General features: G+C 40.8%; 1 protein-coding gene across 1 annotated transcript; it reads right to left on the bottom strand.

The window, feature by feature from the left end:
- Window positions 1-300: 300 nt before the first annotated feature.
- rab40c (RAB40c, member RAS oncogene family) lies at window positions 301-21,553 on the bottom strand. The gene is made up of 6 exons (XM_035180221.2): window positions 20,195-21,553; window positions 11,388-11,448; window positions 8,782-8,842; window positions 8,558-8,635; window positions 5,386-5,608; window positions 301-4,629 (listed from the first exon to the last, which is right to left on the bottom strand). Exons 1-6 carry the CDS (start codon window positions 20,334-20,336, stop codon window positions 4,355-4,357), a joined length of 840 nt encoding a protein of 279 aa, XP_035036112.1. The 5' UTR covers window positions 20,337-21,553; the 3' UTR covers window positions 301-4,354.
- Window positions 21,554-22,288: the final 735 nt, after the last annotated feature.

Here is a 22,288-nt window from a genome sequence, read left to right as displayed (position 1 = left end):
TCTTCTCAAAATACACCACATTAAGTCCTTTATAGCAAGGGCAAATTTTGAATTGTTATTAAACTGTATGAAAAATAACAGAAATCACAGGCAGAGGTTCATTTATACTTAATGTAAAACTGTGCAGCAGATATTAAGACAGTGATGTTGAGCTTGTATGTTGTGAAATATTCATATTTTATGTATTTTATTTATTTTTGTCTTTGTTTTGTACTTATGTGGATTGTATGTATTGCTCATCGATTTATATTTATACAATCACAAAAAAATCAGTCAAATTATAAAAATAATCAGCAGACATTTTGACTCCAACATTCAATAGTTTTATTGTGAAAAAGTCTCTTCATACCATCGCCTTGAAACTGTACAATCAATAATTTAAAAAAAGGAAAAAACGTTCAGGTTAGTGTTTGAAGAAACTGTCTCTCTCTCACTCTCTCACACAAACACACACACTTCAGATTACTCAGCAGCTTTAGCCAAAAACAAGAATAGTGTTTTACATGTGTTTGTCATCATCATAAAAACAGTGCTCCTTTACACAAACATGCCCACCAGAGGGTAAATCAATCTCCCATCATCCTCTGCAAACAGTTCCATCATTTAAAAAAAAAACCAAAACGGCGCAAACTCAGCTTATATCAGAAGATATGATTGACAACACTGAGGAAGTCCACACGAGAGCAAAAGAAGACGTGGAAGCAAAGGTTGTGTTGTCACAGAGAAAGAAACTGGATGAACTACACGACATCATCATCACACCCATTGATGGTTAACATGCTCTGTGAGGCAGCAGCAACAATGATCAGTGGCTTCTCCTGTTCGTCAGAGTGGGAAATCTTGGCAACAAGCACGACTCGGCTCATTTAACAGAATCTTTCTTAAAATGCTGGTGAGGGAGAACCTGTTAACACAACATGTGTGTGTTGGCTGTTTTATCCTTTAATCAAGAGATACACAGCAGCAGATTGAGAGTCCACCAACACTACACACTGAAAATGAACAGACACTGAGCCTGACCTGTTGAGGGCAGGGTCATTAAACACAGGTTAGAACTGAGAACCTGATCCAGCTCTTAATATTGTTGGGACGGGAAAATTACAGAAAACTGATGCTGAGAAGAACCACGAACAAACCGGAGTGAGCAGAGCATCTTCCCATGAGGAGGATGAAATAGTAGCGAGGAGAGATGGAGCAGTGGGGGGTGGGGTGCTAATGAAAGCCTACAGAGATCTATGAAAAGCATCTATTATTCAGCAGCCATGAATCACGGGACAGCGTGTGGAGGCAGTGGAGCGGATCAGAGGGAAAGACGTGCAGCAGTCGGTCTCGTGGGAAATCCAGACGCAGCAGTGTGATGGTTCAAAAGCCGACGACTCGGAAGAAAGCACGTGTTCGAGCTCATTTCAACACCACGCGGCGGTTTGATCATGGAAGACGAAAGAGAAGAAAAGTTGAAAATCCTCTCGTTCAAGAAGCTGAAACTGAAGAATATTTGACTAGTAATGATTCATTAGCTATCAACACCATTTCTGATCAGTTACTTATAGCTACGCTTCATGTAACGAGGATCCAATGGTCACGGTCATGGAAACAAAAACCAACCACACACTGATGTATGAACTGAAACCACTGATTGTAAAAAAAAAAAGATGGACGACTTGTCCCCACATCCTCCCACTATCCAGAAACTATCTTGGGTACAAACGCTGCCATCTTGGGCCAATGATGTCATTTGGAGCCAGAGTCTGCGCAGTAACGGTCGGGGGAGGGGCCACTGAATAGAGCTATTTTATCTATAGATCAGTTGATTCTTTTTTCATGATTATACGATTAAACTGTAAAAAGTAGGTTCACGGTTTCTTAAAAATCTGATGAGATTCAGTTTTAAATTTTATAAAACAGAGAAAAAGAGCAGAGACACAGACAACTAAATGTCCTGGATTTTTCCTTAAAATTAATTAATTATTACAATTGTTGAGTTATTTTTCAATCGACTGACTGATGAATTTATTTGAATAAGAGTTTCAGCTCTCGTTCACTATGTCCTAATATTAAACTGATTATATAACTGTCAACACATTCAATCATTTATAAGAATCCTGATGAGTTGAGTGTATTTGTGTACGTGTGTGTACATGTTTTTTGAAACACAAATAGCAGGAGAGAGCGAGCGAGAGAGAAAGAGAGCGAGAGAGAGAGAGAGAGAGAGAGAGAGAGAGAGAGAGAGAGAGAGAGAGAGAGAGAGAGAGAGAGAGAGAGAGAGGAAGACGGCTGAGCTGAGTGACGCAGATGTAAAAGTGCCCACTCCATCTCATCTGTTAGCTGTTAGAAGCTCTCAGGCCAAAAACAAAACATCAAAACAGCTCCCTAAAAAGAGCAGTGATGTTGGTCTCAAAGGGAAAATGGGCCTGAAGCAAAAAGGATCCAAACAAGACAGACGAGCCTAGCTATATGTTTGTGAGGTGTTTTAAAGATTTAAGTTTTGAGACGGAACCAAAGGGCTCTGAGCTCAGGAGGGAAGTTAGGAGACAAACTAACACACACACGTGTTGGTTTTGGTGTTTTCATGATTCTTCAACAACAAGAAAAAGAAATATTTCCTCTTTACTCTGTTTTGTTCGTCCTTTGTGGAATTCTTTTCAATTGGCATCAAGTTAAAACTGAAATTCATAAAAAATGTAGAGACATTAAATAGGCCACTAGTTTTTTTTAAATGCAGTGGTTTCTACAGCAACCAGCATCAGTGAATCCCCTGTGAAAGTAGACTGTGTAAACCACAACCCCAAAATCTGCTGCACTCATTAAAAATACATGTGTTGTGTTTGTGGAATCGATCAACTCTTACGCTTTTGTTTAAAACTGACCCAAAAGCTCTGGCAGGTAGAGGTAGCCTGAAGTCACATGCACACATCTGGACCTGAGACCTGCTTCAGGTATTGTCGCGTTTGTCTGACGACTTCAGCTTCAACACCAGACGGGAGCGGTCACTCAACTTGTCGCCAAGATTTCACTTCAGAAAGTGTTATAGATCACACAAAACGTTTTAAACTCCAAAGCACAGTGAGCATTCAGACCATAGACTGTAAATAAAGATGGACGACGCGTCTCCACTTCCTCCAACTATTCAGAAATGAAGCCAAATATCTTGGATAAAAACGCTGCCATTTTGCCCTTTTGACGTCATTTAGAGTCAGAGTCAATGATCGTGGGGTGGAGTATTGGGGTCCCTCCAATAAAGAGGCTCGACTAATCTTGAGTCATTGTGAGCTGTCAATCGTGACGTCTGTTTAGGTATGGCCTATGCTGCAGCATGCCACCAGGGGGCGATCAAGATGATGTGGCTTCACTTTTGTCATTGGTTTGTGAGCTGCCATTTTGAAGCATCTAGTTTGGCATTTTGGTTTTTCGAAAGCAGAGGTGACCATATTTAGAGGAGTTGGGGGTGGAGCCTGACTGAGAGCTTGTGGACACTGCGCGCCCAGCAACACCTGCGGCCTGCACCCATTGGACGGTACAATTTGACTCTAAATGGGACCATAATTTACAAAAAAAACATCATGCTGTGTTGAAGAAGACTACAAACTACTACTACTTTACTGATATAGTTAGCTAAGTGAGAAATCTTAGACTTCTATAGAAATTGACATCTTTGTTTCCCTCTCCTGGTCATTTGAGAGAATACAGGTTTCAGGCACTTAACCATTGGCTTCACTCTATGGAACTGGAGTCTACGTCCATTTCTATTAACAGTCTATGGTTCAATCAGTAGTGGACTGATAAAGAACTGGTTACTAGTGTCTGGATCGTTAGCTTATTGGTCAATAAAACAGCAAATGAACGGAGGCGTGGATAGAAAAAGGTGGAAGTATAACCAGACAGACAGAGGCAAGAAATAAATGTGCAAGAATAAGGTGAGGAGTTAATCTCCAGGTGACGTCTGTGATACAGAGACATGGCGAGTGGCGTGCATCATGTACAGTAACTAAACAAGAGTTGGTGAGGGATTTCCGTACATGAAGTTAACACTCAAGCAGGTGGGAGTGGATCTGGAGTCTTTTCTCTCTTTTTGTGATTTGGATAAAGTGAGAATCAGGTCAGCAGAGACCAGTAAGTTTGTGGTCGTTCTCCTCTGATATCCTGAGGAATCATTCCAGCTTCTCTACCTGGAAAGTACTTCAACTCATGAAGGTGGGAGTTGGCGATCATTCATCCCTTTATGCATCATTGCCGCTCTTCTGCCCTTCATGTTCAGGGTTGTGCTCTTTCCGTCCAACTAACACCACTCTGAACGTCCATCTCCTGATCCCATTCATTCATTGCCTTTTTCACAGACCCTCGGGGAAGCTGTGAATTAGGAGATTTTACAGTTGTTGCGGGTGCAGTTCTGCGGAGGGCTCTGCGGTGGACGGATGGACTTGGAGCGCTTCAGGCTGTTGCCTTTAGAGCCACCGGATGGGTTGGCCAGGGAGTAAGAGCGTCCATGCATCATGACGGCGTTCATGCCATTGGCCATGGAGAAGGATTTGAGGTGGGACTTAATGGCAACAGGCAGCGGGAGCTTGTCGATGAGGTGGACTGGGGTGCATGACACAATGGCTCGGCAGCAGAGGTCCTGGAGGCTGAAGACTGCAGGGAGGTGCAAAGAGGGGGGGTTAAAAAAGACAATCTGATATAATATAAAGCACAGGCGACATACTTAAAGGTTCAATTCAATTATATTATATTTGTATAGCGCCTATAGGCCTCCATGTTTTTTTTAAACACCTTTTGAGTTTTATGACAACTGAAGACTACCACAGGTTCTCTGTCATGTTTGGAAGGGGATGGTAAGGTGAGGGTTATTCAGCTGCAATGTGCAACTTCACCACTAGATGTCACTCAATTCTACACACTGAACCTTTAATAGAGTCTTAATAGGGAATTATTCTTAATTACTTCCACTGAGGAGGTTGTTTTCCAACCTGTTTGTTTGAAAATTACACAAAAACACAAGAAAGGATTTCCACAAAACCTGGTGGAAGGATGCTGTATAGGTAAGGGAAGAACCCATCACGTTTTGGTGCAGATCCGGATCAGGGGATGGATCCAGGTATTTTTGTTTCACTTTCTTTAGCATTGTGAGTTTTTTTCTTGTTTTTTTTTTTAAAAAGAATAATTCATGTTTAGGGGACTGATTTCTGTGTGTGTGAAAATTGGTGGGCTTTGGAGGAGGTATGTACTCTACTGAACACAACACTCCACGTGTACCTGTCTTTAAAAATCCAACGTACAGGTGCTTTTTAACCTTATTCATGTTGTTAAGCTCCCATTAATCAAACAGAACACTTCCTGCAAAATTTCACATTATCTAGTTCCACACCCGCAGCTCCCCCATCCTCTCACCTCTGTTGGGCCTCCAGAACTTCTCCATGCCATGCCTCATCAGGACGATACGAGATAGCTCTGTGAAGGACTCAATGACGTTGAAGTTGCACAGAGGGCTCACCTCGAAGAACGTCATGCCGTTCTTCTCGGCATATGCCCTGGCCTGCTCAGTGGGAACTTGCCGTTTGAAGGCCAGATGTAGCCGGTTGCCTACGAGGATTCGAGGCACGCCTGGTGCATGCTGGGAGGAAGAAACACAAAAGGTCAGAACTACCCAGATATCTTGATAAATAAACATAAATAAAAGATAAGTATGTTGATTCATTGAATCGATAAAACATTTACAATCAATTTTTTAAAAATTTTGTTTGTGAATTACGTTTTTTTCAGACAATCTTTGAACTGGCCGCCACCTTTAAACAAATACAACCTAAGACGAGGGTCAAATGTAGAAATTATCCAGTTTTAAGCAATCAAAGTCCAAAAAGGTTTTGGACCACTGCCGTTTTTGATAATGTAATAGATCAAATATAATTTTTTTCTGAAATGAAGACACACACACACACTTATTAGGCAAATTCCTTCTTGAGGTAGGGCGAAAAAAGTTACCTTTGACTATCACAATCTAATCAGTTCATCCATGTGTTCAGTTTGTTCTACATTAGAAGAAATTCCCTCAAAGAGTTCCTATATTATCATGGACAACATTTAACCACGTTGCCTCTGACTGCGGCTGTTCTTGACGATGAGGCATGAAAAGAGAAATACTGTTAATGTCAGAGCAGCATGATGGTGTTGACTGGGAGGCTGCCATACTTTGATAACAGTAGAAAACTCTCAGACATGCAGTATTTGCAGTTTCCATTAAAAAGTGTCGGACAAAGGATCAGAGGGATGTTATGTTCACACAAAGTGACCAGCAGGAGGCTTGTTATAAATTTAACAACCTCGAGGTAGCAGTGTGCATTTTCCTCTGCCACTTCAGCTCAGGTCTCATCCTCATCTGCTCTGACAAACCCAATGAATCATGATGCAGCGAGAGGCCAGCCTCCTCTCCTGCTTCACTCCTCGTCATTCTCTCTCCTCACAGTTTCCTCCCTGTTGTCTTTTTCACGCTGCTTTACAGTCACAAAGGAAACAGCAGCAGCAGCTGTGGCATTGGAAAGGGAAGAAGCAGCAGCAGCAAAACACTGGGGGGCGTTTCTTTAAATGTCAGGATTGGTGCTTGTTGGTGACCAGTAAGATCACTGGAGTTAAAGCAACACTTTACACAAATAAAATATTAGGTTATGTGACATAACAATGTCCACATTTGCATAATGCTAATGTAGCTATTAGTCTGGCCCTAACAAAGCCAGGGAGAGTAAGTGTGAAGACTGACAATTGACCAATCACAACAGAGTGGGCCAGCTGGCCAATCAGAGCAGACTGGGCCTTATCAGGAGGGGGGCATCAAAGAGACAGGAGCTAAGATCAAGTGTTTTAGACAGAGGCTGTAGCAAAGTCGTACAATGAACATTAGAGCATGTAAACATTTCTTTTTGTAAACATTAAACAAGTAATAACCCAAAGTGAAGGTGGTCGGAGGTGGAGCAGGAAAGGCTGAACTGAAACATACATTCCACAGGACAAAAATAACCCCCCCCAAAACACACAGAGTGGATATCCTCTTTGTTTCTAAGTCAGCAGGAAGGATATGTTGCCAGCAAAACACACGCACACACACACACACACACAGAGAGTTTGTCTCCAGTTACATCTATCGATCGTGTATCAACTCAGCGCATTTTCTAATTGCTCAAGTTTGAAAACAACAAGATAAAAATATATTTGACCTCTGCTGGATTGTAAGACCCAGTCTGATTGTTGCAGAATTAAGCCGAATAAATACTCAAGACAAATTCATTCATACATGCACAAAATGCATGTATGAGTCTAAGGCCCGGAGATATACTTGCTGTTAACTACGCGTACGTGTGGACATGATGGCTGCCTCGCATATCCTGCGTCCATTTGGAGCGTCAGATGTGCAGATATGCAATATGCAATTGACCGTTAGGGGCAGTGTAGCAGTAGTATTAGGAAATGGGTGGTGTATCTTCAGAGGGCTAATCCGGCGGAGCAAATCATCAAACAGCCTGGCGGACATTCGAAAATACTGGTGATGTTTTTCATTATCAATTTCTCGCATTGGCAGAACGAGAGAAATGTACTCGCCATTGTCACGCCGTGCTCGATTTAAGGGCCTTACAGACCATCCATGATGGCACCGCTGACTCTTTTTCTGCCGTGACCTCAGAATGATCTAAATAGTAACCTCCTCGAGTGTCGCCATGTTTATTGTTTACATCATGCTAATCCGGAAGTTCTATACTGTCTGATTTCTCCGGTGTGCCCTCTAGTGGTATCCTCCGGTAACATATGTAGTACATCAGCAAGTATGTGAACAACTCTGTTCACGACGCAGCCGGTTGTCTACGCGAACGTGTGTTTAAACAGCAACTATATCTCCGGCCTAATGGTCTCACACATAGACTGTAAATGAAGATGGACAAACTATCGAGATCGCCCTCAGGTGGCTGGCTGTAATATAGGTCATAAACCCAGAAATGTTTTTTTTCTCAAAGTTGCATTCTGTCATTAGGTAGGTCTTATAAGAATGAGGAATCTTAAAGCATATATGTTTCTGATAAGTTTGGTTTTAATTATGTTGAGACGTCATTATTGACAGCAGAGACTGACTAGCGATTGGTCGAGCATGTGTATGGGGTGAACATTGATTCTGCGGCTCCACAACACGATGACTACTGAACAGACTCCAGTATCTGAGATATTTGAGCTTCATTTTAGTGGAGACGCATCTTCAATCTTTATTTACAGTATAGGCTTTCACCTCATTAATGCATTATAACCCTTATAGTACTATAATATTATGAGGTATTATATCCATGTCTCTACCATAAATCTACCTTGCCCCTCGGGCTGGGTTTAATGATCTGAATGATTTAATATCAATTCATAAAATCCCAACATAGGTCTTTTATGGCCTTTCCCGTGGATGCATGGAGCTTTAACCCCATAAGTCTTGCGACTCATAAAGATCTGGCAACATGAGGGCAAAAAAAAGATGGTGGGAGCTGCTCAACTGAAGACACCACCACCCCGTAACCAAAGGCATCCATCCACCCACCTCATCAATCTCTCTGATCCACCTGTCGATGCCATCAAATGACCACCGGTTGGTAATGTCATACACCAGCAGGATCCCCTAAAGACATAGAGACAAAAGGTAAGTGGATCAGCCTTTTCCTGAAAGATTATTGATCGACAAATAACCCTTGTGTTGTGTTGTCTCTTTGACCAAAGAGTGGACTATAGGCTCAGGTTGAACAGAATGTATTTGTGTTCTCTCACCTGAGCCCCGCGGGAATAAGAGCGGAAAATGGTGCAGAACCTCCCCTGTCCTGAGGTGTCCCTGAAGATACAAAGAAAGATTAACAGTCAATTCACATCTGTTGAGTAAGCAGGAAATTAAATTTAAAATGTAAGTCTTTTTTTACTCTAAAGCTTGAAAAGGTTAGTGGACAAAAAAAAAAAATCCCATTCTGTTTTCAGCAGTGATCAAACCTAAATGTGTTGACTCAGAGGAGCAGACAACTGAACACCACAAGGCCAGTTTTGATGTGAAAACATGTCATTCACATTCATGACCAGTATCCTTGTTGTACATTCATGTGGGTATGTTTCAGAAACAAACATATAAAGATTTTCAGATGATTGGAAACATGTGACCCAGCAGTTCTAATCTTAGAATTATAGTAAGTAAACGTAGAGAGGTTGGTGGACAGTGTTATGTCCACTTTATAAACTCACAGATTTAATGTCTTTCACATGATTACTAATAAAACTCTATTAATCAGTTGGGGCAACACATACTCTCAGCGTTGTAAATCTCAAATCTGAGATCTATTTTTTTACTTCAATTATACGACTTTCTCTCGATACAGCTTTTAATGAACATGTAACTGCATTCTATGTATGCTGGTATGTTATGTCCACTGCTGACACTTCAAAATATAACAACTATTTTTACGGTTTGAGTCCTGTGCTGAGCCGTCTTTAGATTTTTTTTCGGAGCTACGTATCCAGCCAATCAGAGTGGACCAAACATACTAGTCAGGGGTTTGCCTCCATATCAACCATCAGTCTCTTACTTCTGTTGTGTCGTGAATTAAAAATTCTGTTCAACACTTCTGTGCCAACATAGAAAACACATTTCAAATGACTATTCACGTACACTGGTCATGTGTGTACTGGTGTATACAAGAAGCAGATTGTGTACTTTGCAGTTGGTCGGTAAGATGCACAAAATAATACCAACGTTGAACAGTAATGGTGACACTAACCTCTGTGGCTCAGAGTAATACGCATCAGGCTTTGGATTTACGGAGGCATTCATTTTTGTTTTTGCTAATATCTTTGTTAATTCTAATTCTCCTGGTTTTGAGTTTCTTGTTTGCCTCCTCGGACAGACAGAGAGGAGTCATGAGACAGAAATGGAAAGGATGTAACGTGCAGAACAAGAAGAAGGGATAGAGTGTGATGAAAAGAAGACTGTAGATAATAAACAGTAAAATAACACAGACGTTGAGGAGAGGAGAAAAGACTGATGCAGCAAAAACAAAGACACTTCTGTATAACAGGGCTGCTTTTGAACTATCCTCTCCGCGGGGAAGACGAGGCGTTGGTTCTCCCCTGAGGAGCTGAATTCCTTGGCCTACTTCCACCAAACAGGTCTCGCCTAGCACTGTAGAGTCTGAACTAACGATTACACACATCTGCTGCATCTCTACCGATCCAAGATTATTTGTTAGGTGTGTACAATATGCAGTGCGCCAAGATTTTCACCCACTGGCAGTAAAATATTTGCACCTCAAAGCTGGATATATTTTATTTTTCTGTATAGCAATGCTAGGTTTAGCTTGGTGCTATACAACATTAAAAACTTCATATGTAATCACTGGTGTCAGAATACTTTTTTTGTTTTATGGATCAAATGTGCTTAAAAATGCTATTTTTTACATTCAGTGTAAGTATGTAAAATATCAACATTTATTCAGGATGGTGGTGTGTGCATATCTAAAATAGTTTAATACATGTTCAAATTGCTCTGTGTTTGTGTGCAGATTGCAACACACATTTGTCAGGAACCACAATTATGTGCAAAGTCAGATTCCTATGTGGATGATCCAGAGAAACTGTATTTAGTAGTTTGGAACCACAAAATGTAACTGAGTTAAGTCATTTTTAACTAATTTGGCTGAAAAAACAAACAAAAACAATTAACGTCGAGAAGGTTTAGAATGGTGTTGTACTGAGGAGGAATATAAGGACACTTTCTCACCTAACTTGTTAAGTCTGCACCTTCAGACTTTTCAGTTTAGTCTTAAGTAAAATAACAGGTGTGAAAGGTGCCTCGGGCCACGGTCAGGACCAACAGACCATAAATGAGTCTGACCAAAAGAGGTGGTCTCGGTCTGGATCAAACTGAACCATGTTTCTGTTTATTTGCAGTGAGAAAACCCTTTTTTAGATAGTTCAGACTTTCTGACCTATTGCAGGAAGTTGAGACAGCATTAGACAATAGAAGAAGACAAAGAAGCGGAAGCAGCTTGCAGGACTGCTTGCAGTCTTTGCCCCCAACGGTATAATGTTTGCACAATGAAGGCGCTTATTTGAACTAGTGTGGAGAACTGCACCTGAAGTTCATGATGCTGGTAGAAAAACCATAATGATATCACAGTGGCAACCAAATGAAACAGTTCATTCAATTTCTCCATTGAAACAGGAGGACTACTAACTGCCCGACTGACAACATCAGACACACACCCGTCTTCAAACCAATTAAAGTCAAGTATAGGTGGATAAACGTCCTGAGAGTAGATGCCAGAGAAAGAGCAGCAGTCACTACTCTCTACTTTTGTACAGACGTGATTTGTTCGGTGGTGACGTTTGCTTACCAGAGCTCCAGCTTCACTCTTCTCCCGTCCAGGAGAATGGTGGTGGTTTTATAGTCGATACCTGGAGAGAGGGAGAGAGAGAGAAGGGCATCAGACAAATAGATGCATCAGGAGGGTCAACATCATGTAAGGTTATTACACTGCAGTGAGACACAAGCTGCTGCTCGACAAAATGGTTCATCTTCTTCTAACCCACAACAGCTTTTACATTTAAAGTGTAAGTCTTTGAGCTTTCTCTCTCTCTTGTAATAGTTCTTATTATAAATCTCTTGTTGACTTGTTTTTTTACCAAAGGAAACTACTAGGTCCAGCCCTTTCCCATTCAGTCATAAAGGTAATTTTGTTATTTGTTGATGGATATTGTTTTATTATCAACACAGCAAATGAAGCAATACTTTAAGAGCAGACAGAGTTCTGTGCTTGGTCTCCTCCTGTTCATCCTCTACATCCTCCCCCTCGGAAATATCATAGGACGTCATGGTCTCCATTTCCACTGCTACGATGACGATGTCCAGCTCTACTGTACATATCCACCAAATCCATCACTGCCACAACTCACTTCATTCTAACCATTATCTCACTGAAACCGATTTCATCAAACTCAACTGTGAAAAATCTGATATAATCATCTTTGGTCCCAAATCTCTCACAAAATCCACCAACAATTACACTCTAGATTTAAGAAACTCAAAGTGTCTTTGAGTTTCCTAAAAAAGCGCAATACAAATAAAACATTTTATTACCACCCAGTGAACATAACACGTGCACTGCGTCACACGGACCAAGGACCATATTTACTGTGGAGGTTTCAGGACGTCGGTTTACAGCCTCAGGTCACTTACTCATCTTTCTGTTTGTGTCCTATCTGAAAAACCTGTCGGACAGCTTTACCTGTCGCTCTGCTGCTGCACTCCTGAACATGTTCATCTCATGTTCACTTTTACTGAAGCTGCTTTCAGACACGCACCTCAGGACTTTCTCTTGAGAGGCTGTTTGTGTGAACGCAAATGTCTAGCTTTTCTAGACATATTCCCAAAAAAGGAATACAAATATCTCGGGATGAAAAAGCGGTGCCAATCACATAGAAGGTGCAGACGAAGATGTCGAGAGAGCTTTTGGTGATAGGAGGCAACGCCGGTGATGTAAAAAAAACACACAGTGGAATTAATACAACACGTCCTGCCTCTGCCTGTTGCGCCACCCCTCACCTGAATGCTCCAGATATTTCTGTATTGTATTGCGCCTGAGCAGAGAATCTTCTAATGCATTGTTCATGTGTGAAAGGCAACCTCCGGAGAAAGTCCGGACCCAGTTCGGCCTACATCCTCTGGAGTTCTGGACTGACAACGGCTTATAAGTTGGCCACAGAGGAGAGAGACAGGAACCAAAACCACTTGTGTGACACAAGTTAAAATGATGCACAGGTTACACACCAAGATGTATGTTACCGGGTATAAATTCATACCATAAGTGTTTTATATGCAACCTAAAAGTTATGTTTGCATAATAAGCTAAATAATTCTGAAAAAAATCTGAAATTGACTGTATATTAACCCGCTGAATTTGTCCTTACTTGCATGATCCTTTAAAATCAATCTAAAATAAAAAACATAGTAGTTTGAACATTCATTCTTTTTGCAGCAGAAAGTCAAGGTCTTCTACCTCATCATGCTCGTGATGAGCTCATGTATCAGGATGTGGTGAAAAATATGTTGATAATGCGCAGTGGCTCTAGAGAGTGGTCGGAGCAGAGCAGAGGAAAATGTTCATATCTCAAAAACTAAGAAAGGTTCATTGTTCAAGTAATTTAAGGAGTGGTAAGATATATGTAGTTCATATTTCTACAGTTAAAAATATTTTGGATCAATATGTTTAGCAAAATTTGAGGAGATTTCATGTCAGATGTCAGAGCACAATTTCTGTGTATATTATTTACTATGGTTTATAACTTTTTGATGTGAAAAAGTAAATCTATATGAAGCATTTTAACATTCTCCAGGATGAATCCAAAGTTGACGTTGTGATCTGGTGTCGGTTCAATCCCGGATGATGTCTTAGTTTACATGTTGTTTCAATGTTAAAATGTGACTTGCTGCTCAGGGCGTGGACAGTATGTCCATGTGGTATGTCTCCTAACATATGGTTACCAGGACGCCCCACACTGATTAGTAGCTCCAGAAAAAGATCACAGGTCTGAAACTAATGATTTAAATATCATTGTTCCCATTGACTATTTTAAACTGAAGCCAGGAGAGCTGACAGAGGACTGATTTAATGTTTTTAATTTTAAAGAAAAAAGATAGGTCAGCGTGAGATGATAATTCAACTTATCATTTCAGCTTCTATTGCCCTAAAAGTCTCAACAAACTCTCGCACCTACACCAATGGATATTTACTATACTAACTGGAAACAGTAAGGAAGACTCGTACATGATTGCACCAGCCTCTGGGAGTTAGTGGCTGCTGGGTAACAACATTAGCAATTTCTTCGAATTTTCCAGGCAACATTAAACTGCAGCAGAGCTGAAGTGCTGAGCTCAGGCAGGTCTAATTGAATTGGAGTGAGTGCAGGGCTTCGTACCAAGTGCTTCCTTCCTTCTTGTTGCCAGGGCTCACTTAGATTTCCCAGATAATCAATAGCTGCTCTCATGTCTTAGCTGAAAACTGCTGCTTCTATTCTGCGAGTCTGTCGTTGTTTGCTCTCTCTCTCTCAACGCTATGTTACGCTTGTTTGTTTAGACTGTCGGAGAGGCACTGATTCAACAGCACAAAGCAAATTGTAAGTCTGAGATATTGAGAAACTGTTTATGCAGGTGTTTCTGCAATTGGTTAATTTATCAAAAAATATATTTTCAATTGTAAAACTGCCCTCAGAGGTGGGATTTAGACAGATCTAATAAAGGGACAGTTACATCAGTATGCATGGTATTACAACATTTCTGACCAAGGACAAATGTCCATTTATTGCCTGCAGTGATACTTCATGACCTTGTTCAACACTAATACCAGAAAGGTTTCCCATAATTTAGTTTTTGGAGTTTGATTCACTCTTTCACCAAATCAGTTTTTGAGATATAATTTGTCTTATACCCCATATTATCATTAACATATTATTATTATTGACATTTCTCTGCCTGTCTTGTCTTCCTGGGTAGATGGGGGTGGACAAAGGTGATGGGTTATACGTATGACAGTGTATTTGTAAGCTTGTGACCTGATTACCCATTGATGCTGGTTATTGAAAAAGAAAGAAGAGACAAGTTTAAAGTGCCCCACTCATTACACATCAATGTCACAATTATATAAAACAATCATTTAAAGAATGGTTGTTCATGTTATATGCTCAGACAACCCATCAATAAATCATTATCGTATTTTCTAACACTCAAACATCACTATCTGCATGAAAAATAATGAATTTGTGGAAGCTGTAATGTAAAAGAAATTATGTTCAAAAGTGGAATGCAATCAAAATATCTAACTCAGGTTTTAACTAATATAACTGTGCAATATAAATGTTCTATCTGTGCAGTGTAAATATTATATATACTGTAATACTAATAATGATACTGTTACACTGTATATAATCTGTTTACATTATATTTATTATTTATCTTTGTTATATTTCCTTGTATTTATATTGTCTGTTCACTTAATTTCTTTTACTGATGATTCTATTTTTACTGTCCCATTTGCAGCTGTTACACAGCTAATTTTCCCACAGTGGGGATAATAAAGAATCAGATCTTATAGCAAAAAACTGAAACAGAAATCCTGGAAAAAATGATTGCAGGCTGTAGCTGGAAATACAGCTTTTAACTGAGCTAAATAAAACAATTTAGTCTAATACAGAGCAGTCTTATTAAACTGTGCACTGCGTGACTGTATCATGCAGGAACATTGGAGCAAGACCCAGAATAGCGAAGGCTAATGTAAACGTGTGTTGTAACCACTGAATATGAAACATCCCCAGGGTGTAAATCACATGTGCAGGTTGTGAAGGCAGTAAAGGAAACAGGGAAGAAAAGAAAAGGGAGAAACAGTGAGCCGAGAGCAGAAAATGTGATTTGACAGCAGTGAGGCTGCACTTCTGTTTAAGCTCTATGGTAACACTGAAGAGTCTGCGTGTCAGTCTGAGCATCTTTCAAAAGGCTAACAACAGCTTTGACTTTGTATTTACCTCTATATATACATATATTCTACCAGTCCCATGTTATCTCTGAGCTGCGTCCAGCAATAACTGTTGTCTATGGATATACCACGATCAAACAGCCAGACCACTGCCATGGAGAAACAATGGACTGCCGTTCCTGTCGACCCCTGGGGAATATTCCATTGTTAGTGTGAGCTGAATAACACAAACTTGACTAGCAGCTGAACTGAAAGTGTCTTGCATTTTAATTGTCTTCATCAACCGACTGTGAAATTCAAAACCCTATTGTGGTACAACTTGAATCCTGAAATCGCCTCAGAAATCAGACATACCATCACCTCTCTGAGGAATCCTGAAGTGTTGTATATTCTGACAATGGCTTCATACAGAGGACACGACAAAGCCAACAGAGATACCCCCAGAAAGCTATGTGAACTATCAGGAGGGATGGTGTCAAATAATCACTAGGGCTACAACTAAGGCGGAAATGATTAGTTAAACAACAGTAAATTAATCTGATAACCAAAAAGAATGTCACTCAGTAGAGCGCATACCTTGCCAAGGGCCACAGTCCGCTTACTAAACCACATTCAAATTCATTAAATACAGATTTTTATTTGGATCTGCACCAAATTTTACACACATCCTATCTCCCAATCTTAAGCTGCTTTCAGACATACACTGAACTCAGGAGATTCTTTGCACACTATCTCCAGAGGAGGTGCATGTGTGAGCACAAATGTCCGAGTGAGAGTCTCTGGATTATCTGCGGACTTTGGGTGATAAAAATCAGCCGTCATACTTTCACAGACAGATCAGTATCAGTGTTTATGTTTGCTGGTATGATATTTTTTAGAATAAACAATGCAGAACGTTCAAGTTAAATCAAGTTCTATACATTTTTGAGTTTTTTTAAATTTAGAGTTATTGCCAAAAACATTTAATGCTTAAATTGTAAAATATGAAACCACAATTTAATTTCTTTGTCATACGGGTTTGATAAGGACATCTTAAGAAGCATTGGCAATTTTTTAAGATTCATATATCGACTGATTGGTATCAGAAATGTTTTACTATCTAATGAAAAGCCAAAGGTCTGTATCGGTCGGAATCTTTACAGAACCACCCAAAAAGTCAATTCAACAAGGTCACACACATAAGAACAACAACGTCCTGTTTTAACACAGATATCTTTAGGGGAAAGACAGTGTATGGTCCACTAGTAATAACTGATAACACATTACACTGATCACGGACAATCGGACAGATCGATCTCTCCAACAGTCAGACAGGGAGAGAGATCACAGCCTGAGGACAATATCATCCAATCAAAACCAGTTCTTCTGGCCGGATTTTCTCCTGTTAAAATATTTACGCTCCTAACAAGAATCGCCATGTTAACGTCTCTTTGCAAGAGCGGGGAGAATCAATACAGAGCTTCTCTCTGTATAAACATCTCAGTGGGAAGCTTGTTTAGATGCATTAATGAAGCTTTCAACTCGTATCATTTAGAACAACTTCCTCTTATAGAAACTACTCAGGTGAATTTTAAACAATGCAGCATATACGTTAAATAGGGCTGCACAGCGGTATGCAATTATAGTTTAAGGCTGCAAACCATTATTTTAGATAAATAGTTAAACGATGCACTCGCAGTACCACAGACTGAATGCATTGCCCTAAGTTTCTTTGCTTGTGGGAGTTACTTGACCACTGTCGGTGATAAATGGTGTTTATTTTCTATTTGCTCCAAATGTGCTTGAACCCACCAGGGTTGCACCTGAAAGAATAATAATAATTGTCATACAAACAATGAGAATACATGTGATTAATGCATTAATGTAATGGAAACAAAACTATAGTCAGATCTACTCTTGCCCTAATGATTGGACAGACTATGAAAACATTGCCTTGTGCATTCACACAATCAACAAGCAAGTGTAACTGTGTTTCTTTTAGCCTGGACAATGTGTTTGTACTCCTTGTATTTTTGTAATATAATAGTTGGTCCCTCGTTCGTGAAATATACAGATCTGCTGCCGGTACACTTTTCCATGTCGACTATTGGTCGTTTGCAGTAAACACCGCCCCTTTATTGTGCACACACTTATATCTAGATGTGAGAAACCTGGGTTGACTTACTGATTTGATAATCAACACCGTGTGACTATTAAGCCGCATTGCGTTAGTTAGGTTAACCTGGACAATGGAAAGATATCCTGGGTATGTTGAACTTGCTTTGCACTACAGTCCCATGGTCTGGTGCATTCACAACAACAGGAAAATGTCCAGAACATTCATGTGAGGGTTGGAGCCTGTAAAGAGCATGCAGGACGCAGGACATTACAGATAAATCCTGCTGTGAAAGCACTGTTTTTTTTTTTAACAGCACATCAACACCGGCATCACCCCCTATCACGAAAATCTCTCGAAATGTCATCGTCTTTTCAAGTTGACATCTTCGTCTGTGTCTTCTATGTGTGTGGCAACTCTTCCTCATCCTAAGATATTTTTATTCTTTCAGTTTAATGTCCATCAGTTGTTAAAAACATCATCATCACCCCACTCACTCGCTGTGAACTTTCCAGACATTTTCTTTCTATATTGTCAAATGGCCTTACTCAGACATTTTCCGGACATTTTACTTGAGGGCTGCCGGGAAAAATTACAGAAATATCCGGGCACAACTGACTCAGACATTTGTGTTCTCACATAGAGCCCCTCTGAAAGATTTCCAGAAAATGTCTAGACTACAGTGTATGTCTGAAAGCAGTTTGCAGATTTGCAGCAACGAAGGAAACATCTTACATTGTTTTCCATTGTGTTTTAAAAAAAAAAAAAAAATGGGGTATATAAAAACAGTTAGCTTTTTTGGTGTAAAGATAATTGAACTAATCTATACAACTAATGATTATTTTCATTATATATTTTCGTCTCATCTGCTTCTCACTAGGCACATGTATTGTCAAGAGCCGAAAGAAGTGGTGTTGAATTTGGTGGGATCTGGACACGCAATACATCCGATCAAGCAGCAAATTCTCATGTTTAAATAGCTGGAAGTAGAGAATTTCACGTATTTGGGCTTCAAAAATAACTTCAGCATTTAATGGTTTATTACAATAGATTCTGGTTCATTTGCTTTGGACTTCATAATTAATTATTGGCTCTAAGAACATGATAATTTAATAGCATAAAACCTTACATTGCAGCCATTCACAATCAGAGCAAACTTCCACCACAGTAAATTGTGCATCTTTCAGTCCAATCTCCATTTATTTGTAATAATGAACTGCCTCTCTGAATGCTGCAAACAAACTGTAATGGGGATGTCTACACACGTAACCTGATCGAGGGTCTTCACTCTGCTGCTAAACGCCAAAAGGCAGGATTCATTAGGTACCGTAAGTGCTGGTGTAAAGCGGTCACTCTGCTGACTGATGTATTTTTCATGAACAGTAGCTGTCATTCCTCAGGGGAGGTGACTCTTAATCTTTATCTGAAAATCTGAACAGGTTCTCAGGCAATTATCTGCAGCAGCATCACTCGTGAGGCCAGTGTTCAGGAGCGAGTATCTCAACATAGCAGTTACCAAGCATCTGATGTTCTCACATCAGTGGTTTACAGGGAAGACGAGGGTCTAATGAGGCTGCATGCATGTGATGGTTGTACTCTCTTCTTTTTGTCCTGCTGTTCACCTCATTACCGTCTCTAAACAAACTCCATCTATTAGCGTCATCAGAGTGACTCCAGTGACACAGGAATCTTTTATAAAATCTCTGAGCATACACTGAGTAACCCTGTGCTATTTAAGGACCATACTAGAGTTTTTGCGAGTTTAAGCCAATTACAAAAAAAAAATGTAAAGCTGACTACGTTCCTAAGCACGCTGGAGCATTTTAAAGCTTTAATTTGTTTTTTTCTGTCAGCGGTGCAGCCATTAGCTTTATCTCATTCCAGTACTTTATCAAATTACCACACTGCAGTTGGATGCCTTCCCATCCAGTGCAATTTATGTCAACATAAACATACAAGTTCACTGTGACCTTTACCTTTGACCAGCAAATTCTAATCAGGTCATTCTTTAGTCAGAAACTATCATCTAATTCAGTTTGCCTCTGTAATATTCAAATCTAAACATGTATTATGAGTCTGGCAGTAAATTTGGTGAGAAGCAGACTCCATTAAGCTAAAAATACATTTGTATACATTTAAGTGCCAAGGCATATTGCTAAAGTTGAGTTAACCGCATTGTTTGCTTTTTACCGCTGAACATGATTGAAGCTGATTAGAGAAAACAAAGAACAACCATCATACAGGAAAGGCTCTAGAATGAGGCTGTAGGTGTAAAACCTATTGTTTTGTTTTCGAGACTAAAAAGCATTGTTTAGTTAGTGAGTAATCAACAACAACTGTCTGCCTCGCTCTCATGAGAATGGTCAGTATAATCAGTATGTGTGAATGTGTTTTTAAAGACCGTGAAGAGAGGTCATTGTGCATTGTCTTCGGTCAACGCTGTACAATCCAACTACTATGTTCAGGACATTTGTACTGAGCCAGCATGACGCAATCTGAAAAGCTCATCATCATCATCATCATCACATGCAGGCAAAACTGAACCAGCAGGTCCCATTCTGCTGGGTCAGGAGTGACTCACCGCTGCTATACGCATATGGGGACTCGGCCGATCCGTCTTGCAGGCTGTCCAGGATCTCGCCTTTTCCAACATCGCTGTCTCCAACCAGGAGGAACTTCAGAAGGTAGTCGTAGCTTTTCACCGGGCTGCCCTGGCTGCCCATGTCTCACATCTGAGACCAGGCCCAAAAGGAGGCTGGAGATGAGCAACAGGGATGACTACTCTACCCCTCCTTGTGTGCTATCCCTCTGATGTGATCCAAAACAAAGATTATGTCTGTTGTACCACCATTTGCTGAATGGAGGTCCTCCAATTTCCAGTTCTTGTTTTGCTTGTTTACGTTAGGCCTTCCAAGTTGTGTGCGAGCGGGTAATTTTCAGACTAAAACCACAGAATAACAAGGTGGATGCCAGAAGTGTGGTTCTGACGGACACTACATTCCTACTGCTCAAGTTTAAGATGAGAAATGGGTTGGTTTGGTCAAACTCACTGGGAAAACAAAACAAACGAAAACAACTAGGACTGTGTTGATGTCTGACAGCTAAATAAATTATATAAGCAGAACCAAAGCCAAAAGATCCTTTATCTCAACGAGATTAAAAATCTATTAAAAGGTCACAAGCAGAGACAATCTAAGTATAACTTGAGCTCTATCCGGACAGGAGGACTCTTGTAGAGAAAAACATGCGTATTGTCTAAAATAGAATTAATAATAACCTGGGAGGCAATTAATGGTTATTAACGTTTATGATAAAATGTCTCTGCTGAGATATATCCTCTTGTACACGAATAACCACCGACCCTGTGTTATCCTCTCTTTTGTTCCTGTTTCACAGGAGCTTTCTGCTTTACCTAGCAGGGAACAACAGGCTAGCGCTGTCACAGAGCTAGCTGGCTAGTTTAGCTATAATCACTGCTGCTAACGTAAACAACTGCATGTAAAGCAGCAATTCTCTGACGACACGGTATATCGTGGTACACGCAGCCGCACACTGCGGTGTGTTCCCCGCTCAAACACGACTCAACCATTAGCTATACACTTGGTATTTCACAGTAAGCTAAATGCTAACTCGGCTAGCGCAGCTCGTAGCTCAACTTCAACCGACGTCTGTGTGATTTCAGGCCCACTCGTCTTTTCTTCAGTCCGGGACAAAGATTCCTGTAACTTCACTGCGTTATGTCCAGAAAATCCCATCCTCCGCGGGGAGATTACAAGCCCGTGGCATTTCTACGTCCAGTCCGAGCCTGCGTGTGTGTATGCATTGATCTCAGTCCGTGCGCTTCTCCATTCTTCTCCATGATCGCGGATCACAGGAGCTGCGCTGCTCCGCGGTGCAACAACACTGACTCCGCAGCTGACAGATCCGCTGATCGGCCCTGCGCGCAGCTGTCCGGGAGCCCGCCCCGCGCACACAAACCCCGCCTCCGCCGGGATGCGATTGGACGCCGACTCCGCTGTGACGTACACAGTGGATTCGACTGGCTGCGCGACACGCCCGTCATGGTTTGCTGTCAACAACTCGCAGATGGTGAAAGGAAACAAAGGTGATTCATGCGTCTCTGAGGATGATCTGCCACGGACGGATTAGTGCGGTAAACACTGCGCGCTGAAGATAACCACTTAGAGTCAGAGTAAGGTTCGGGGGAGCATTATGGGAAAACTGGTTAGGGTCCAAACACAGGGGTTAATGTAAGACTAAGGGGAAATGGTCTGTGCCTGGACATTCTCATATGCATATGGAAGGTTAATATATATATATATATATATATATATATATATATATATATATATATATATATATATATATATATATATATAGTATAAATGTCCCTTGCACCCACACATGGGGAGGTATGTCTTCCTCAAGCTCGGGTCCTCTGCCGGAAGCTTGGGAGTCAGAGATTTCTGCATCTTAGCTGTTCAAAAGGACAAAGGATTCAGATGCTGTACCTGGGATCTGCTGGAGCCACTCCCCCTGGAGGGGTCACAGCCATCATTGGGTTTCTGCTGTCTGAGGTATTCACTGAGCAACTCTTCACTTGGGGTCATCTCCCTCATCCTTTATGTGGCTCTGACGCTCACTAGTCCTCAGCCTCCCTCCTTTCGCTCATTGT

This window comes from Hippoglossus stenolepis, chromosome 16 (genome assembly GCF_022539355.2).
Source record: "Hippoglossus stenolepis isolate QCI-W04-F060 chromosome 16, HSTE1.2, whole genome shotgun sequence".
NCBI classification, from domain to species: domain Eukaryota; kingdom Metazoa; phylum Chordata; class Actinopteri; order Pleuronectiformes; family Pleuronectidae; genus Hippoglossus; species Hippoglossus stenolepis.
This window is presented reverse-complemented; position numbering and strand designations above follow the sequence as displayed.